The 14,177-nt window shown below is 56.7% G+C and overlaps 1 protein-coding gene across 6 annotated transcripts in view; it reads left to right on the top strand.

Annotated features, from left to right (window-relative positions):
* PHACTR4 (phosphatase and actin regulator 4) overlaps positions 1-14,177 on the top strand; it is a 64,074-nt gene that overhangs the window by 30,029 nt on the left and 19,868 nt on the right. The window contains exon 1 of one of the 6 annotated variants that reach the window (XM_083809920.1): positions 8,969-11,314. The exons of the other annotated variants lie outside the window; for them this stretch is intronic. Within the exon in view, the coding sequence (XP_083666046.1) occupies positions 11,269-11,314 (46 nt within the window). The 5' untranslated portion in view covers positions 8,969-11,268. Of the gene's footprint in view, positions 1-8,968; positions 11,315-14,177 lie in introns of those variants that run through there. 6 annotated transcript variants of the gene reach the window in all.

Genomic DNA, 14,177 nt, shown 5'->3' with positions numbered 1-14,177 from the left:
GCTGCCCTTGCGAGCTGTAAAGGGTGTTAGCTGAGCCAGGGGCTGGTCGGGTTGAACAGTCGCACGTCGTCACCGCTGCCTTATCGCTGCTTTTACCCCAGCTCTCATTTCTGAAGGTGCCTTTTGTCTCCCGAAACACTCGAATGCAACAAAAACCCCGATACCTGGCGCGGCTTTCCTGCAGGCGTGGGACCGAGCCGGCTGTGGTGCGACCAGTGACGAGCACGGCGTGGTCAGCTTGAGGAGCAATTAAGGAAAACGGTGCTTCAGCCCAGCCTGGCTTTGCCCTGCTTCAACAAGCACAGGTTTTAGGGTTTCTAAAGGCCCTAAGCAGCGGGGTTACCATGGATTTGCACTCCTCCGCACATTAAAAACAATATAAAAGTTACTAATTCCCCTCGAACCGTTCAGCCTGCGCTGGAACTAGAAGCAAAGTGCCCTAAGGGCCTGTAAGGAGGCCGGGACCGGTGCCCAGAGCCGGGCACAGCCCCCCCCGAAGCCCCCCGAAGCCCCCCGGCTGCTGCTGCCGGCGCCGAGCTTGGGGCGCTGCGGGGCGCGGCCGCCAGGGGGCGATCGTGACCGGGGCCGCGGAGCTCCGAGCTTTTGGGGGGGGGGGCGGCTTGGGGGGCACCCCAGGGCCCCGTGGGGCCCTCTGCTGGGGGTTTGGGGGGGCACGCCGGGGCCCCGTGGGGCTCCGAGCTAGGGGGTTGTCTTGGGGGGCATCCTGAGACTGTGGAGCTCCGCACTGGGGGGATTTGGGGAGCCCCAGGGCCCTGTGGAGCTCTGTGCTGGGGGGGGTTTGGGGGTGACCTGGAGCCCCCTGGGGCTCTGTGTTGGGGGTGGGGGTCCTGGGGGGCGCCCTGAAGGCTGCAGAGCTCTGTGCTGGGGGGGTTTGGGGAGCATCAGGGCGCTGTGGAGCTCCGTGCTGAGGGGGGGGTCTTGGGAAGCACCCCGAGGCTACAGAGCTCTGTGCTGGGGGGGGCTTGGGGGTTGTCCTGGGGCCCTGCAGAGCTCTGTGCTGGGGGGGTTTGGGGGATGCCCCTTGGCCCCTCAGAGCTCTGTGCTGGGGGGGTTTGGGGGATGCCCCAGGGCCCCTCAGAGCTCTGTGCTGGGGGGAAGCAGCGGGGAGAAGCAGGCACCCGGCGGCCGTAGGGCTGGGTTCTGCTGGCGGCGAGCTGCAGGGAGCCCTGGGTGGCTCGGTGGCACGCTGAGCACTTCGGGAGAGGGACGGAAGGATAAAGGGAGGCTTAACGGGAGCAGCGTGTTGAAGTGAGCCACCCCTGTGCTGGGGAAAGGTGGGATTTCGGGGTTTTGTGCTCCACGTCCTGTAGAAAACCAAGGCCTCTCTCCCGTGGGCTAGGAGCTGCTCTGCGTGCCGTTTGCTTTGTGTTTCCCTGGGCTCCTAGGGCACGGCGTGCCTCGGACAGCTCGGCGAGGAATGCATGTCCTGCAGGCCAGGCGGTGATCCCTTTCGGGGAAGACGTCGTTTGGGGTCAGCCTCGGTGCCTGCCTGAGAGCTGGGGCACTGCAGCCAGCCCCCCCAGGGACTTGCACTGGGGTTCAGCTGCCGCGTTGGGAAAGCTGCCCCCCAGCCCTCTGATTTTAGCATTAAATCTCAGAGGCCTGGGTGGTGATCAGCAAGGTAAACGCTGCTCCTTCCCATAAGAAGGCAGAATTTTGTTCTGCCCGGGCACTGTGTACTGCAGGGGTTAAGTTACGGTTGGCTTTGGGGAGGAAAGGAAAATCTCTCGAAGTAATTAACTTAAGACGCTGACGCTAATGAACGGCCTTTCAAAGCTGGGGCTGTTGGGGAGGGTTGATGGGAATCCCCTGTTGAATCAATGACATTAGGGCCTTAGGAGTGATTCTGCAATTATTAGGCTGAAATGATGTTGAACATGAAGCTAATCCTGTTATCTTGCAAATATTGAGGAAACTGCTTGCTCTGGATAACTCTGTAATGGGATTATTCTAGTGAGTCTGGCACCCTTGACATTCCCTGTCTGCTCGGGTGTTTTTTCTTATTTTCCTGCTCAGGGTACGGTATCGATCAGTCTCCCCACAGGTAGTTTTGGGGGAGATGTCTGGGGCACTGTTTTCTGGTACTGATGGATTTTTTTTATAAAATTAGTTTGATAAAGAGCACCCCGTTGCCTTATGAAGCGATTCCTTCCTCCACGGCAAAGATCCCTCGAGTTCATCCCTAAATAAAAGTCTAGGAAAAGAGCTGAAGGGCAAGGACGAGTGTGAACTGAGCCTTCCTTCGTCACGCCGTCCTGGCATCGAGCGTCTGCAGGTCAGTGAGCTCCTGTTCTGGAGACTGTTCCCAAGCCACCGTATGCACCGAGTGCCATCAGCTCTGCTTTGAGAGCATCATCCTGCATCCCCGGTAGCCTGTAGCAATTGTTCTAGGCAAAAGTAGCCGGTGGCATCTTTCAAATGATCGTCTTGAGGGTGTTCTTCCAGCCATCGGTCTGAGAAGTTGCTGCCCAACCGATGTCAGGAGCGAGACAAGAACCGAGATGATCCGGCAGGGGGGAGAGGAGAAAAGCCCTACCGCACACCCAGTGGCTCGCTGAGGTTCATTACAGACGTGATGCTTTCCCGACAGCCCCATGGACCTCCACGTCTTGGTGGCCTGAGTTTTAGGCAGGGTTTGTCACCAGCTGGAGCAACGGGGCGATCGCTGTCAGGTCAAGTCCGTGGCTGCAGCAGGGCAAAACGCGGTGGCCTGTGGCTCTGCCTCAGTTATGGACAGGACTCGGAGTGCCGCGTGCCCTACGGGAGGTAAAGATGTGCACCCCCGCGAGGTTTAGCTCTGAGTTGAGTTTCAAAGCCAGGAAAACGTTTTTCTCTACTCTGTAGCCAGAAGCTCAATTAACAACGAAGCGAGCCTCTTTCTTTCAGCATCGCTAGAGTCGAGACGTGTTTTTGACAATACCCACTAAATGAGCAGATGTTTTTGTGCCAAACCAGGAATTTCCATAAATGTGGGAAAGTTCCATTAAGGGTCAGTCACCGTTTAGTTTCCCGGGTTGATTTATTTTTGTATTTTTGTTAAAGCCGATCCGAATCTCAGTCAGAACCACAGATTTTTTTTGGAGGCTTTTTTGTCCTCCCTTGAAAAAGGTGAGGATTTGTTCTGAGGATTGCTCTGGAAGGAGGGGTGAAAGGGCACGGAGAAAGGGTTTGATGTTCACGTTTGCACACCCAACATTTTGTGTGCCCATTCAAATGTCTTCTCTAATGCGTCCTGGCTGTAAGTACTGTTTGAGCAGTGTGTTTTGTACTGGAGCCGTGGTTTGCAGCCTCATTTGTGCGCCTTTGAAGAGCTTTTGATGGGAAGTATGGATCCTCAGGATTAGTTAATTGAAACGTGCCTGCTCTCCTCGGTGGCTTCTTTTGGACCCCTTAAAGGTGATTCTCAGCGACTCTCCCCGCGAGCTGAAGCCCCTGAACTCGCGTCTTGGTGCTGCTGGTCTCGTGCTGGGCATCTCCAGGAGGGAGCTCTTTGACGGATGCTGTGCTGGGGATTTCGTACCGATGCTCGCCCGTGGGGTCTTCCCCCCAGCCCGCAGTGCCTGCAGGGCTGCATTTTTTGATCCCAGCCCCTGTCTCGAGGTGTCTGACATAGGCGTGAGGCTTGCCAAGGGCAGGAGCCAGGTGGGCCGGCTGCGCTGCCTAGCCCGCTGACTTTTGGGGGCTGAAGGTGCGAGTACGGCTCGTGTAAGCCTGCCAGGGTTGGCTGTAGGCTTGTTGGCTTACGTACCTGAAATATTAGCGTGCTGTAGCTCTTATGCTGCAAAATTTGAGGAGGTGAGCAAATATCGGAGCAGCTGGCCCTCGCAGAGCTCGCGGGTGCTGGTGGTCCCAAAGCCAGTCCTGAAAGGCTGCGGTGGTCATGCCAGGCTGTGGTCACGGCTCTGTTTCGGTTTCCATTTCGCCGTGTGTCCTTTGGGCCCTGCCTGCAGCAGTGCTCGGAGGCTGTCTGCAGCCCCACGTGCACCGTGCCAAGCGTGAGCAGGCAGGAGTGCCGTCTGGTAGGCTCGGAAGGGATTTAGGGTGGCGGCTCTTTTTGGGGACGCCAGGCGGGGTCACCGTGGTGCTCTGCAAACTCAGCAAGTGGGCAGCCGGCGGGGCGAGGGATTTGGGTGAATTTGGGTGAAAGGAGGCTCCTGGCAATGAGCAAGGGGTCGTGTCTGCAATGGGGGAAACGGCCTCTGGGAGAGCCAGCTTCTTGCGAGGCTACCATGAGCTGCGCCTCCCGACCTGTCGGCGTTATCTCATCTTGTGACATTTCCTTTAATTATACGAAACGTCCTTGACACGGTAAACAATCGCCGTGGCATTGTCTGTGCTGCTCGTGAGTCAGGCGCGGCGCACAGGCGGCGTTTGGTGTGGGGACGGGTCTGGGGGCAGCGAGTGCCGTGAGCTGCCTGCCGGCCGTGGTCGCCTCTGCTCCTCGCGCCCTGCTCGGCTCCTGCCGTGGGCACCTGCCCCGTTTTGCTTTCACGGGACCTTTTTTGGGTTGGCAGAAGGGTGCTGTAAGAAGGCAAGGGATGGGGTTTTGGGAGGAGAGAGCTCACATTGGGCTCCTGCTCCTCGGAGCCTTTTCACAGTTCTGTCCCAACCAAAAACGGGCTCAAAAAGGGTAAGGAAGGGGACGGTCCCCATCCCAACCCCAAGCTTTGCTTTGACCATGCCAGCAGCCATCTCTCGCTCTGCCCGTGTCAATCTCTCACCCTGCTGCTGCCCAGGGACACCTCGGAGGTTGAGCAACAGCAAATATCAGGAGAGCAGAGGCTGCTGCTGGCTGGGTGGGACCCGTGGGCTGGACGTGCCGCTGCCCGGGGTGGTCCCCGGTGGCTCCACGAAACGTATTTGGCTAGACGAACTTCCTAAGCGTTATCTGGTTCCTTAAATAGAGAATAAAGCTTGTATCAACATGAATCACAAAGTTGATAAACTGGAATGGTTCCTCTTGGAGCTGTCTGCTCGTATTGAGCAAATATTTATTCGCATTGTTTCAAAAGGCATATTTGTGCAAGACGGAGGTCAAACCTGTAATTACCTGCTGGATTCGCGCTGCTCGAAGTGGTGCTGGAAACACTCTGCGCTTGAAGGAAGCTTTTAAACCCCGGTGTTTGTGTGCGATTCTGAAGCTGTGGTTAAAAACTGCAAACTTTCCACCAGTTCTGAAGCGCACGGGTGCAAGAAGCATTTCGTGGTGAAATTTAAGGGGCTGGAGCCAAAGCTGCCTGCCGCTCCTTTTACACGCTGCGCCGTGGCAGGGAGCTTGGGTTTCTTTTCCAACCGTATCTGCTCGAGATGATCAGGAGCTGAGATTGTGTGCCAAGCTCGCCTTGCATGTTAATGAGGAGCTTCCAGCCTAGTCAATAATTAAAGCAGAGCAGGTGCGGTGGAAGTTGGGTGTTCCCCAAAAAGCTAAACCAAGGCGCTTTTGTACGTCTCCCTGGCCGGAGCCAAGCGAGGGAAGGATGGTAGGATGCCCTGGCACTGGCCGGCTTTGTGCAGGAATTCGGAAAAAATGTAACTGGGGACTGAGGCGCTCTAGGTGTCGAAGGGCGATTCGGCTTCTCGGTGCGTTGTGCCTGCAATGGGCCCTTTGAGGTGGCGGAGGAAACGCTGAAATGTGCTGCTGCGGTTTCGGGTTTTGGAATGAGGAGCACGTGCGCTCGCCGAGATTTTCGCGAAACGTTAAAAAGAGGCAACTACTTTTATAGAGCTCATGCTGCCCTTCGTCCCGGCAAGCACGTGGGCAGGGAGGCTTTCGGTTCTGGAGAGTCTGCAGTCTTGGAGGAGTAGAGATAGGAAGAGAGATGTGGGACCGTGAGCTGGATGAATCAGAGCAGGGGTTGTTCTTGCTGTGAATTTGCAGCCTCCGATGTGGTGCTTTACAGAGCTGCTCCCACCATTTTACAGGTGGCACGGAAGGACAGACCTCCCTGCTAAAGGGCTTGGTTATTTCAGTCATGTCCGTGTAAAACTGCAAGGTCTTTAGGAGCAGGGCACCCAAAGGAAGGGCACCGAGTGCTTGTGCTGTGCCGGTCCTAAACCAGTGCCTGCTCGGGGCTGGAGAGGAGAGGGACGTTTGGTTGCCTTGTGCTGGGGCTCTGCTCGTCTCCTCGTTCTTTATCTCCAACATTTTGCAACCTTGGGTTACAGGTTCTCCTCTGAATACCCCAGTTCTGTTGCCTGGGGGAGAGGGCAGTTGTAAATAGGTGAAAGCAGAGCGAAGCTAAATGTCGTGTTTGTCTCTTCCCCAAACAATGGAATAATTAATGTAATTTTCTCCGTGCTTTTTGCTTAATGTTTTGCTAATAACGGAGCTGGAAGTGACAGATGGGCATCCTGCCTCTGAGTGCCTCGCTGTTGGGAATATGCTGTCGCTCTGCTGCTGCCTGATGCTCTGCTGGAATGTGGCCTGTATCTGTGCTTCCTTTGGCTTCTGACCAGCGCTGCTTTAACGCTGCTCCAAGGTGCTCCAGCAAGCAGCTTGTCGGCGCTGGAGGTTCCCTTGCCTGAAGACGGCACAGCCGTGAGTCACCGCAGCCACCAACCTAGCCAAGATGTGACCGAATCTTTAATTTTCAGGATTGCATTCCTTCGCGTTCCCTCACCTGTAAACAGGAAAATCTCCCTCCTGTGCGGCGAAGGATGACAGCGAAGGGCGAGGAGGCGCTGCAGGTGATGTGGTTTCAGCACCGGCTGAAACGACTCCCAATGAAAGCTGCGTTTCCTCCACTGGGAAACAAAGCTGTGGGGTACCGTGGCCTCAAACCCGGCCCTGGGACCCTCTGCACGGCCTCCTTTTGCTTGGTCCTCCAATTAAGCAACCCCTTTCCTCCTGGCCACCCTCTTTGCCCATAACACTTCCCAATGGCGTGTGCTCTGCTTTGCTTTCCCTTCCTTGGTGCGAGGCAGGCTGCAGAGGTTGAGCCTCATGCTCATCCTCCAGCCGTGCTCGGCCCCACTCGGCACCGCGATGTCCCGGCGGCGGCCGCCGCCACCGCCTGGCTGGGCGGACTGGTGGGGACTGGAATGCTCTGGGAAATGGGAGTTTCCCGCTTGGAAATGTCACGGGAAGCACCGAGGAAATCACGCGGTTCGGGAGCGCTTACCTCACTGCGCTCTCATCCGAACCAGCGCGCTTTCATCAAAGCGCACCCGACCTAAACAATGCGGTGCCAGCTGCCTTATAAATAAACCGCTTTCCGTTTCCACGCCGGGTTTCGGGCTGGCTCGTAATACCGCGCCGGGGGAAGGAAGAGCGTCACGGTGTGTTGGCTCGCGACCTCCCAGATGGACTGCCCGGCTTCCTTGTGCTGGGCTGCTGCTGTCGTGAATAACTTCCACGTGCTCCTTCCGAGCCCACAAACGGGCAGTTTTGTAGGCAGCCAGAGCTGCTGTAGGGCTTTTTTACGCTCTCCCTATTCTGTTGAAGCTGCTGAGGACTGCTAGCGAAGGAATTGTGATGGAGTCTGTCCGGATTAGTGCTGTTACCGCCTTTTTTTTCATTTCAGCCCTGGTAAAATGGTACCGTGGGCTGGTGTGTGTGTGTCAAGGGGGTGCATTTTTGTCGAGGACGGAGCCCTGGACTTCCTGGGCAGGAGAACGCCCAGTATCGCCGCTTGGGCGCAGCCCGCTCTGCGGGGAGGGGATAGCGCAGGAGTCCTGTCTCATGTCCCCACGGCTGAATCACGGAGCACAAACGTCTGAGTCACCGTGGATGAATGCGGTGTTTCACGTCGGTGTGAGCCGAGATGCCAACAACAGTGGCTTTATTAGCGCGGCTCATGCTCATTATGGGGTTCATTAGGTTCTGAAGTGAAACAGTCCAGGAGGGCTTCCTTTTACAGTGTGTGCAAGCAGGCAGTGCCACTTGAACGCCGGGTTTTTAATGGGATGCCGGCCTGGATGGAGAGGAAATGAAACTTCAGAGGCGAGCTTTGGTGTGCGACGTGCCCCGCTGCTTGCTGCGGGCGTCTGCTGCCCGTAACCGCTCCTCTCACCTCGTGTCACCCGCTGGCTCTCCCGAAACCCCAGAACATTTTCCTGCCAGTGGCGTTTCTTGGTTACTAAATTTTCAGAAGGAAACGTCAAAGGGACTATCAGCCGGTGACCCCTTTTGCTTTCCTGAAGAAAGCTATTTGCTATTTCGAGCTCTTCCTTCTCGTGGAGGCCTTCGCCTGTCCCCGAGGAGTAACGGCAGTACTCCGGTTTCTCCCGCGCGGCAATGTCAGATGGCCCTCCTGCGCCACGCTGGGGATTTTGGGCATTTGCTGCTTGTCCTTGCTTGAAACGTGGATTTTCCTTTAGCCTAGATGTGCACTTGGCTGGGGGCTGAGGTTTTGCCCCCTGGCTGCTGTTCGTGGAGCTGGAGCCGCCTTGGCCAGCTGCGTGCTGAGCCCCGAGCATCGTGGTGCTGTGCTCCTCGTATGCTGCTGACCAAATGGCTTGGGTCCGTGGCTTTCTCCCGTATTTCTCTCCAGCTGTGAAACAGGAGGCACTGCGGATGGAAAAGGGTCACTTTGCAGCACGGTGAGGGGCTGTCCTCGGGCTGGAGCCGAGGCAGGGACGTGCTTTGCGTTGGGTTCGCTGGTGCAGAACTTGTGCCTTTTTCTTTTTTTTTGTTGCCCCTAGAGATGGAGGTGGGATGGGCTGGTGGGTTTTTCCTCCACCTTGAAGGTAATGTCGGTGTTAATTTGGGTCTGGATTTCTGCTGTTCTCTGTGTTTTGTCGTTCCCCCTCTGGAGGGGTGTTCGTTCTTCCCCCCCCCCCCAGCAAGAAGAGCTGCTGCTGATATTCCTAAAGAGCGCCTGAAATCCAAGCCCGGCTGCAGTGTGACGTGCAGATCCGCGGTTCTTTGCTCCTCGAGCAGCTCAGCCCGGCGTTTCGTACGCTTCTACACATTTTAACACGAGCGCCTTTGTCAAGTAGTCTTGTAGATTCCCTTCAGGAAGGTTCGTTAGCCCTAATCGGTGGTACAGAAACGTGGAAGCGCTTCGTTGCAGCTTGTGATTTCGCAGCCCGGTGTGTTGCTGTGCGGCACCAGAGCCTGAGAAGCTGTCGCTGTGCATCCTTGGGGGGTGCAGCTGCTGCAAGGTGCAATGCACCGGTTTAAACCTCTCTCACTGAAACTCAGACTAATGGTTCCTCTTCCGCTAATGAAGAAATAGAGGGTCAGGCACAGTGTTGCGCCGCTGCGCTTTAACAACCTGCCACGCGTCTTCTGTCCCACAGCACCGCTTTGTGTGCTCTTAATTCACAGCAAATGCGACGTAAATTGCAACGGCTTCAGTCTCCTGGGAAGTCAGGCAGGTACGGAGCAAGCGTGCAGCGCCCCGCAGCCCTCGGATGGTTTTTCCAGACCTCCTTCCAAGCTGGACAGCTGATGCACAGGCTTAGATAGAGGCTGGAAGTCATCTCTCCGAAGTTTGTGGGTGTCTGCCAGATGGGCGCCTATTTGAATGGCTTTAAAATGGCTTTTTCTTTTGTTTCGAAGCAAAGAGCCTGAAATGAGGTGGGGCATGCCTGTAGTCAGCGCGTTAATTGCCCACGAGGAAAATGGAAAGTGCTTCCAAGACTGCGGACTGCGGCTGAGCAGGGACCGGTGGTGGGAGGGTGAGAAGAGCAGCGCTTCCAGGGCAGCGCGTGTGTCCTGCGCGAGGGAGGAGAGCGGCATTTGCTCGTCCACCCCCTCGTGTCTGCTGATCCGTGCTCCTCCACCTGCTCCTGCCGTCCGTCCGTCCGTCCGTCCTGCTGGCCACGCCGCGCAGAGGCAGACCCGCTGCCCCCTGTGTTTTTGCAGCTGTGCTTCGGAGGCGAGGGGAGAATTTCGCGAGCTTGTCTGCTGGATGTTTGGTGTGTCAGTGGAGGGACCGAGGGCATCGACACCTTCCAGGTGTCTTTGTGACTTCGGTGGAGCTTTTTTAGGCTTCACAACGGCCCCTGCCCTCTTCGGTGTGGCTGCAGAGCTGGCTCCTGCCCCCGCGTGCGGCGCTGCGTGGCGGTCTCGTTTCGGTGCCGTTCCACCGATGCGCAGCGTGCATTGCTCCCAGCTGGACCAGCCCCAGTTGATAGTCTTGGATTTTGTTGTTTCCCAGAATAGAAGCTTTTTTTTTTTTTGTCTGTGTGTTTCGCTACTGGGACCGCTGCAGCAGCGAGCTCGTCTTGAGCTCGTCCTGGCTGATGTTCAGACACTGAAGCAGCGCGGCTGCTGGCCTGGCAGAAGCAGGGACCTCGAGGGCTGCAGCAAACCCTGGTGTTTGAAACCGTTTCCAGGAGAAACCTGGATGTGTCAGATGGGTTCGGATTTCAGATTAGTCACTTCTGCGAATTCCTGTGTGTTTTTGAAAATGTTCTGTTTCCTCTGGGCTAAGATGAAGCTGCTGGAGGCTTCAGCGTTGCCCCATCCCGCTGCGGTTCGCTCTGTAGGACACCGAAGCCCTAACGCAAACTTTGGTGGAAAAGAACAGAATCCAAGTGGGAGTATTTAAATTCTGTTGTGATGCAAATGCTGAGAGGGACGTTTGTAACCACAGCCATCGAGATGAGATGCGTGTATCAAAAATAAACTTTGATTTCCCTTATCGAAGCCCCTTTGTTTAATTTAAAGGGGAAGACACTCTCCCTGCCCCTCCTATCTTCCCGGTAACTTTAGCGGAGGGGGGGAATTGTTGTTAAATTGTACTTCTATTGTGCACCTGGCTCGGTGCACAGCAGCCGGGGTGCTCTTTGCGATTCCCTTTAACCTCGGGGCCGCGTTGCAGCACGGGGCTTCCTCACCCCCATCGGTGCCGTGGCTCAGGTAGGCTCTCACCGCCCCTCCGCTCTCCCTCCTGGCTCCCAGCTTTTTCTGGGCTGGGTGCGAGGCAGGACCGAGGGGTGTTGATGATTTTGGGTTGTGCAGCTCAGTGGCTGGAGCGTTGGCTGTCTCCTCCCCTTCCTGAGCTTCAGCCCCAGCCAGCGCGGCTCTGGAATGACAGGCATTCCTGCGCCAGGGGAGCTGGCATGGGCGCCTATTTATGAGAATCAAGTGCCTGGGCTCCGGGGGACAGGACCCGCACCGCGCACCCTGCCACCGCCTCGCCTCCCGCAGCCGCCGCGCTCGCCCGGCGCTGGAGCCTTGCCCGGCCGCGGGCGTGGATTTACCATTTCCGAGGGCTCCGGAGCTCTCCCGGGGTCCCGGCTGGTTTTTCTCTCCCTTCCCGCTGCCTCCCGGAGAGCCGCTCGGGAAGGAGTCTGATGGGGCAGCCGCACTTCTCCAGACCGGTCAGTCCGGCTGCTTTCGGTGAGTAATGGAGGGCAAGGGAGAGACGGCCGGGGGAGATGGCGGGGCAGGACCGCAGGTGAAACGGAGGAGTCGGGAGGGGAGGAATGCAACGCGGGGCTTGTGTAACCTGCGCCCGGCACGGAGCCGGGAGGAGAAACCGGAGGAATAACTCCATTTCCTTCCTTTTCTCCTACGTCCCGCGCGGTGCCGCGTTCTGCTGGTCCGCCGGGCGGGCTCCGAGCCGAGGTTTTTAGGGGTGGCTGTAGGGGCACGAGCTTCAGAAATAAAACCGCCCTGCCTGGGCTGGGAGTCAGCCCCGCGGGCTGCCCGGAGCTGCCGCCTCGTGTGCGCAGCACCCCGCTTCTGGGGCTTGGCAGTCGCCTGTCTGCTTGTTTTCTCTCTCCCCTGCCAGGTAGCTCTAGGTCTGAGTTTTAGCTGATGGGATTTGGTGGACAGGGAGAGCCGATCCTCCCTTGTTTGAGGCTCTGGGGGCAGTGCTGCTTCCCAAACGCCGCTCGGTGCCGTGCCCGGGACTGGGATGCGCTGGAAACAAGGAGGCTTCGCGCGTGCTCCGCTCCTGCTGTCGCGTCCCGACGGCTGGCAGCCGCCTGGCCTGAGCTGCCCGCTCCGTGCACCAAATTAGCTGATTTTTACAGAAACACTTGACACCGCGCACAGCAAGCTCCCCGAGGGACAGATGATTTTCTCATTCTTTTTCGCTTTTATGACTTTGAACCCACCGAGCGTTTTTAGGGCTCAGATTAAACCAGTGACTTTGCTCCCCACCCCCAGTTCGCTCTGGCTGCTCTTGTTCAAGAGCTGCTAAAAATAAGTGGTATTGAGAGAGGGTGGAAGGAAGAAGAAAACTTCGTCCTTCCCCGCGCTGTCAGTAGCGATGGGCAGCATCTCCTTGGGTCTAGGGGCTGGTAGAAGACGGATCCGTCCCGTCTCAGCCTCATCTCTCACCGGGCACCAGAGATGTGGGCAACTTCGAGAGGAGTGGGGTCACCGGCACGATGATGCTGCGCCGTGCCCGAGGCTGGAGGCCAGCAGCCCGCGGGTTCCTGCGGCTGGTCTCGGGTCTTTGCTCATGGTACTGCTTGCGTAGCTCCTCCTGAACAAATTGGGACTTTGGAGGGGTGGCTCGTGCATTAATTTTGGCAGGATGCTGCTGGAAAGGAAGGTCTGGAGAAGGTTATGGTGATCAACAACATACAAAAGCTGGGGGCTGGGACTCTTTGAGGCTGCTTTGTGATCGCAGCCTTCTCTTGCTTTAAGGTCAGGATTTGTGTCTTCCCTGGACCATTCAGGAAGCGCGTGTGAAGTTTCTGAAGCTGCTATAGGAAGCTAGAAACATTTACTTACAGCGCTTTTCTGATGCTCTAACCTGAACAGCATTTCCATCAAAAGAGTCTTTGTTTGCTTGTTGGGTCGTAGCTGTTTGCTTGAAAGCTTTTTGCATTCTGAGCTGCTCAGCCTGGCACAACGAAGCCGAGTTATTCTGCAGCCCGTGCACCGGCGCTGTTTTGGCAACGGGAGCGTTTGTTGCAGTGCCACGGCGTGAGCGCACGGGCTGGGCTTTGCAAGGCGCTCTCGCTGTCGCCTTAGGTCGAGGCTCTTCTGCAAAACGCGCTCCCGAGGTGCGGTAACGTCAGGGTTATAACGAGCAGCCGCGCTCAGCAAAAAGCTCCCGATGCACCTGCAGGCCTGGGGACGGCACAACTGCCGGCGCGCTCGGGAAACGGAGGTGATCGAGGTGCTGGGAGCTGCTGCTGTGGTGTCGAGTGCCTCATTTGTCCTGGTGACATCTGGCTTTCGGTGAAGTGCTCACGCCGTAGCATGGCCTCGTGCACTGACGGACCTACGGCAGCGAGCCTGGAGGACGCGGCTGAGGCTGAAGTGCCCGGTGAGCTCCTCGTGAACAGAAATCCTGGAACTCGTGCTAATTACCGGTTACCACTCCTGTGCTACCAGTCACTGCCGCAGTAGGAGATGGGTTCTGGGTGGAATGTGGTTTGTCGACGGTAGCAATCTGGCTCCGGAGCTCACGATTTACGCACTGTGAGTCCTCTACAGAAGGAAATGAGAAAGCATCAGCGTGTTCTTTGTGAGGCTCTCTGTCCATAAGGATGGAATTAAAGAGCTCTCCCATCTCCGGACGGGGACAGAGAGCCTGCTGTACCGCGGGGGAGATGCGTCTGCTGGGGCTCAGGGCGGCTCTGCCAGCCCTCGGCTGTCTGCAGAGAGATGTGGGGGAGAAAAGCAGCAAGTTCTCGTCTTTTCCTAACAGCTTTTGTCCCGTCCTGGGGCTCACTGACCCTTCCTCCTTAAAGGAGGGTTGTGCCACTCTGTTCATGAGCACTGGAAATTAGTCGTTTCCCTCCCAGGCATTTAGGAATAGAATATGAATTGTCAGCATCTGGGAGCCGCTGCTTTGATTTCTTCACATCCTTCTTGCTTTGTTAGGGTCCCTAACTTGGGCCTTGAAGTGATTTTCAGTTTATGTAATGGTGTGTCAGTCCCAAACAAAATAAACTTCTCCATAGCCCTGCTGGCTTTTGATGGTGTGTGGCCTGAGTTTAAATGGTTTCAAAGTTCACCAGGACCAATTCTGCAGTGACCTGCACTCGATGCAGCTTGGCTCTGATTTTAATTCTTGAGTACTTTGCCCCAGAGGTGCAGCTGTCTCGTGTTCTGTTGCAGGTATCTGCCCTAGGAGAGATGGCCCGTAATGAAGTAAAGGATTTTTGCTCATGTTGGTGCCTGAAACCTCTGCGGTGCCTTTTCCTTGGCTGGTAACGCACTGCACGGAAGGATTTTTGGGGGGTTGAAGGGTGAGGATCCACTGTATTTGCTCTTGTGACAGCTTCTCCTGCCTAGG

This window comes from Anser anser (assembly GCF_964211835.1).
Source record: "Anser anser genome assembly, chromosome: 24".
Taxonomy (NCBI): domain Eukaryota; kingdom Metazoa; phylum Chordata; class Aves; order Anseriformes; family Anatidae; genus Anser; species Anser anser.
The sequence above is the reverse complement of the archived record's forward strand: the minus strand, read 5'-3'. Positions and strand labels throughout refer to the sequence as shown.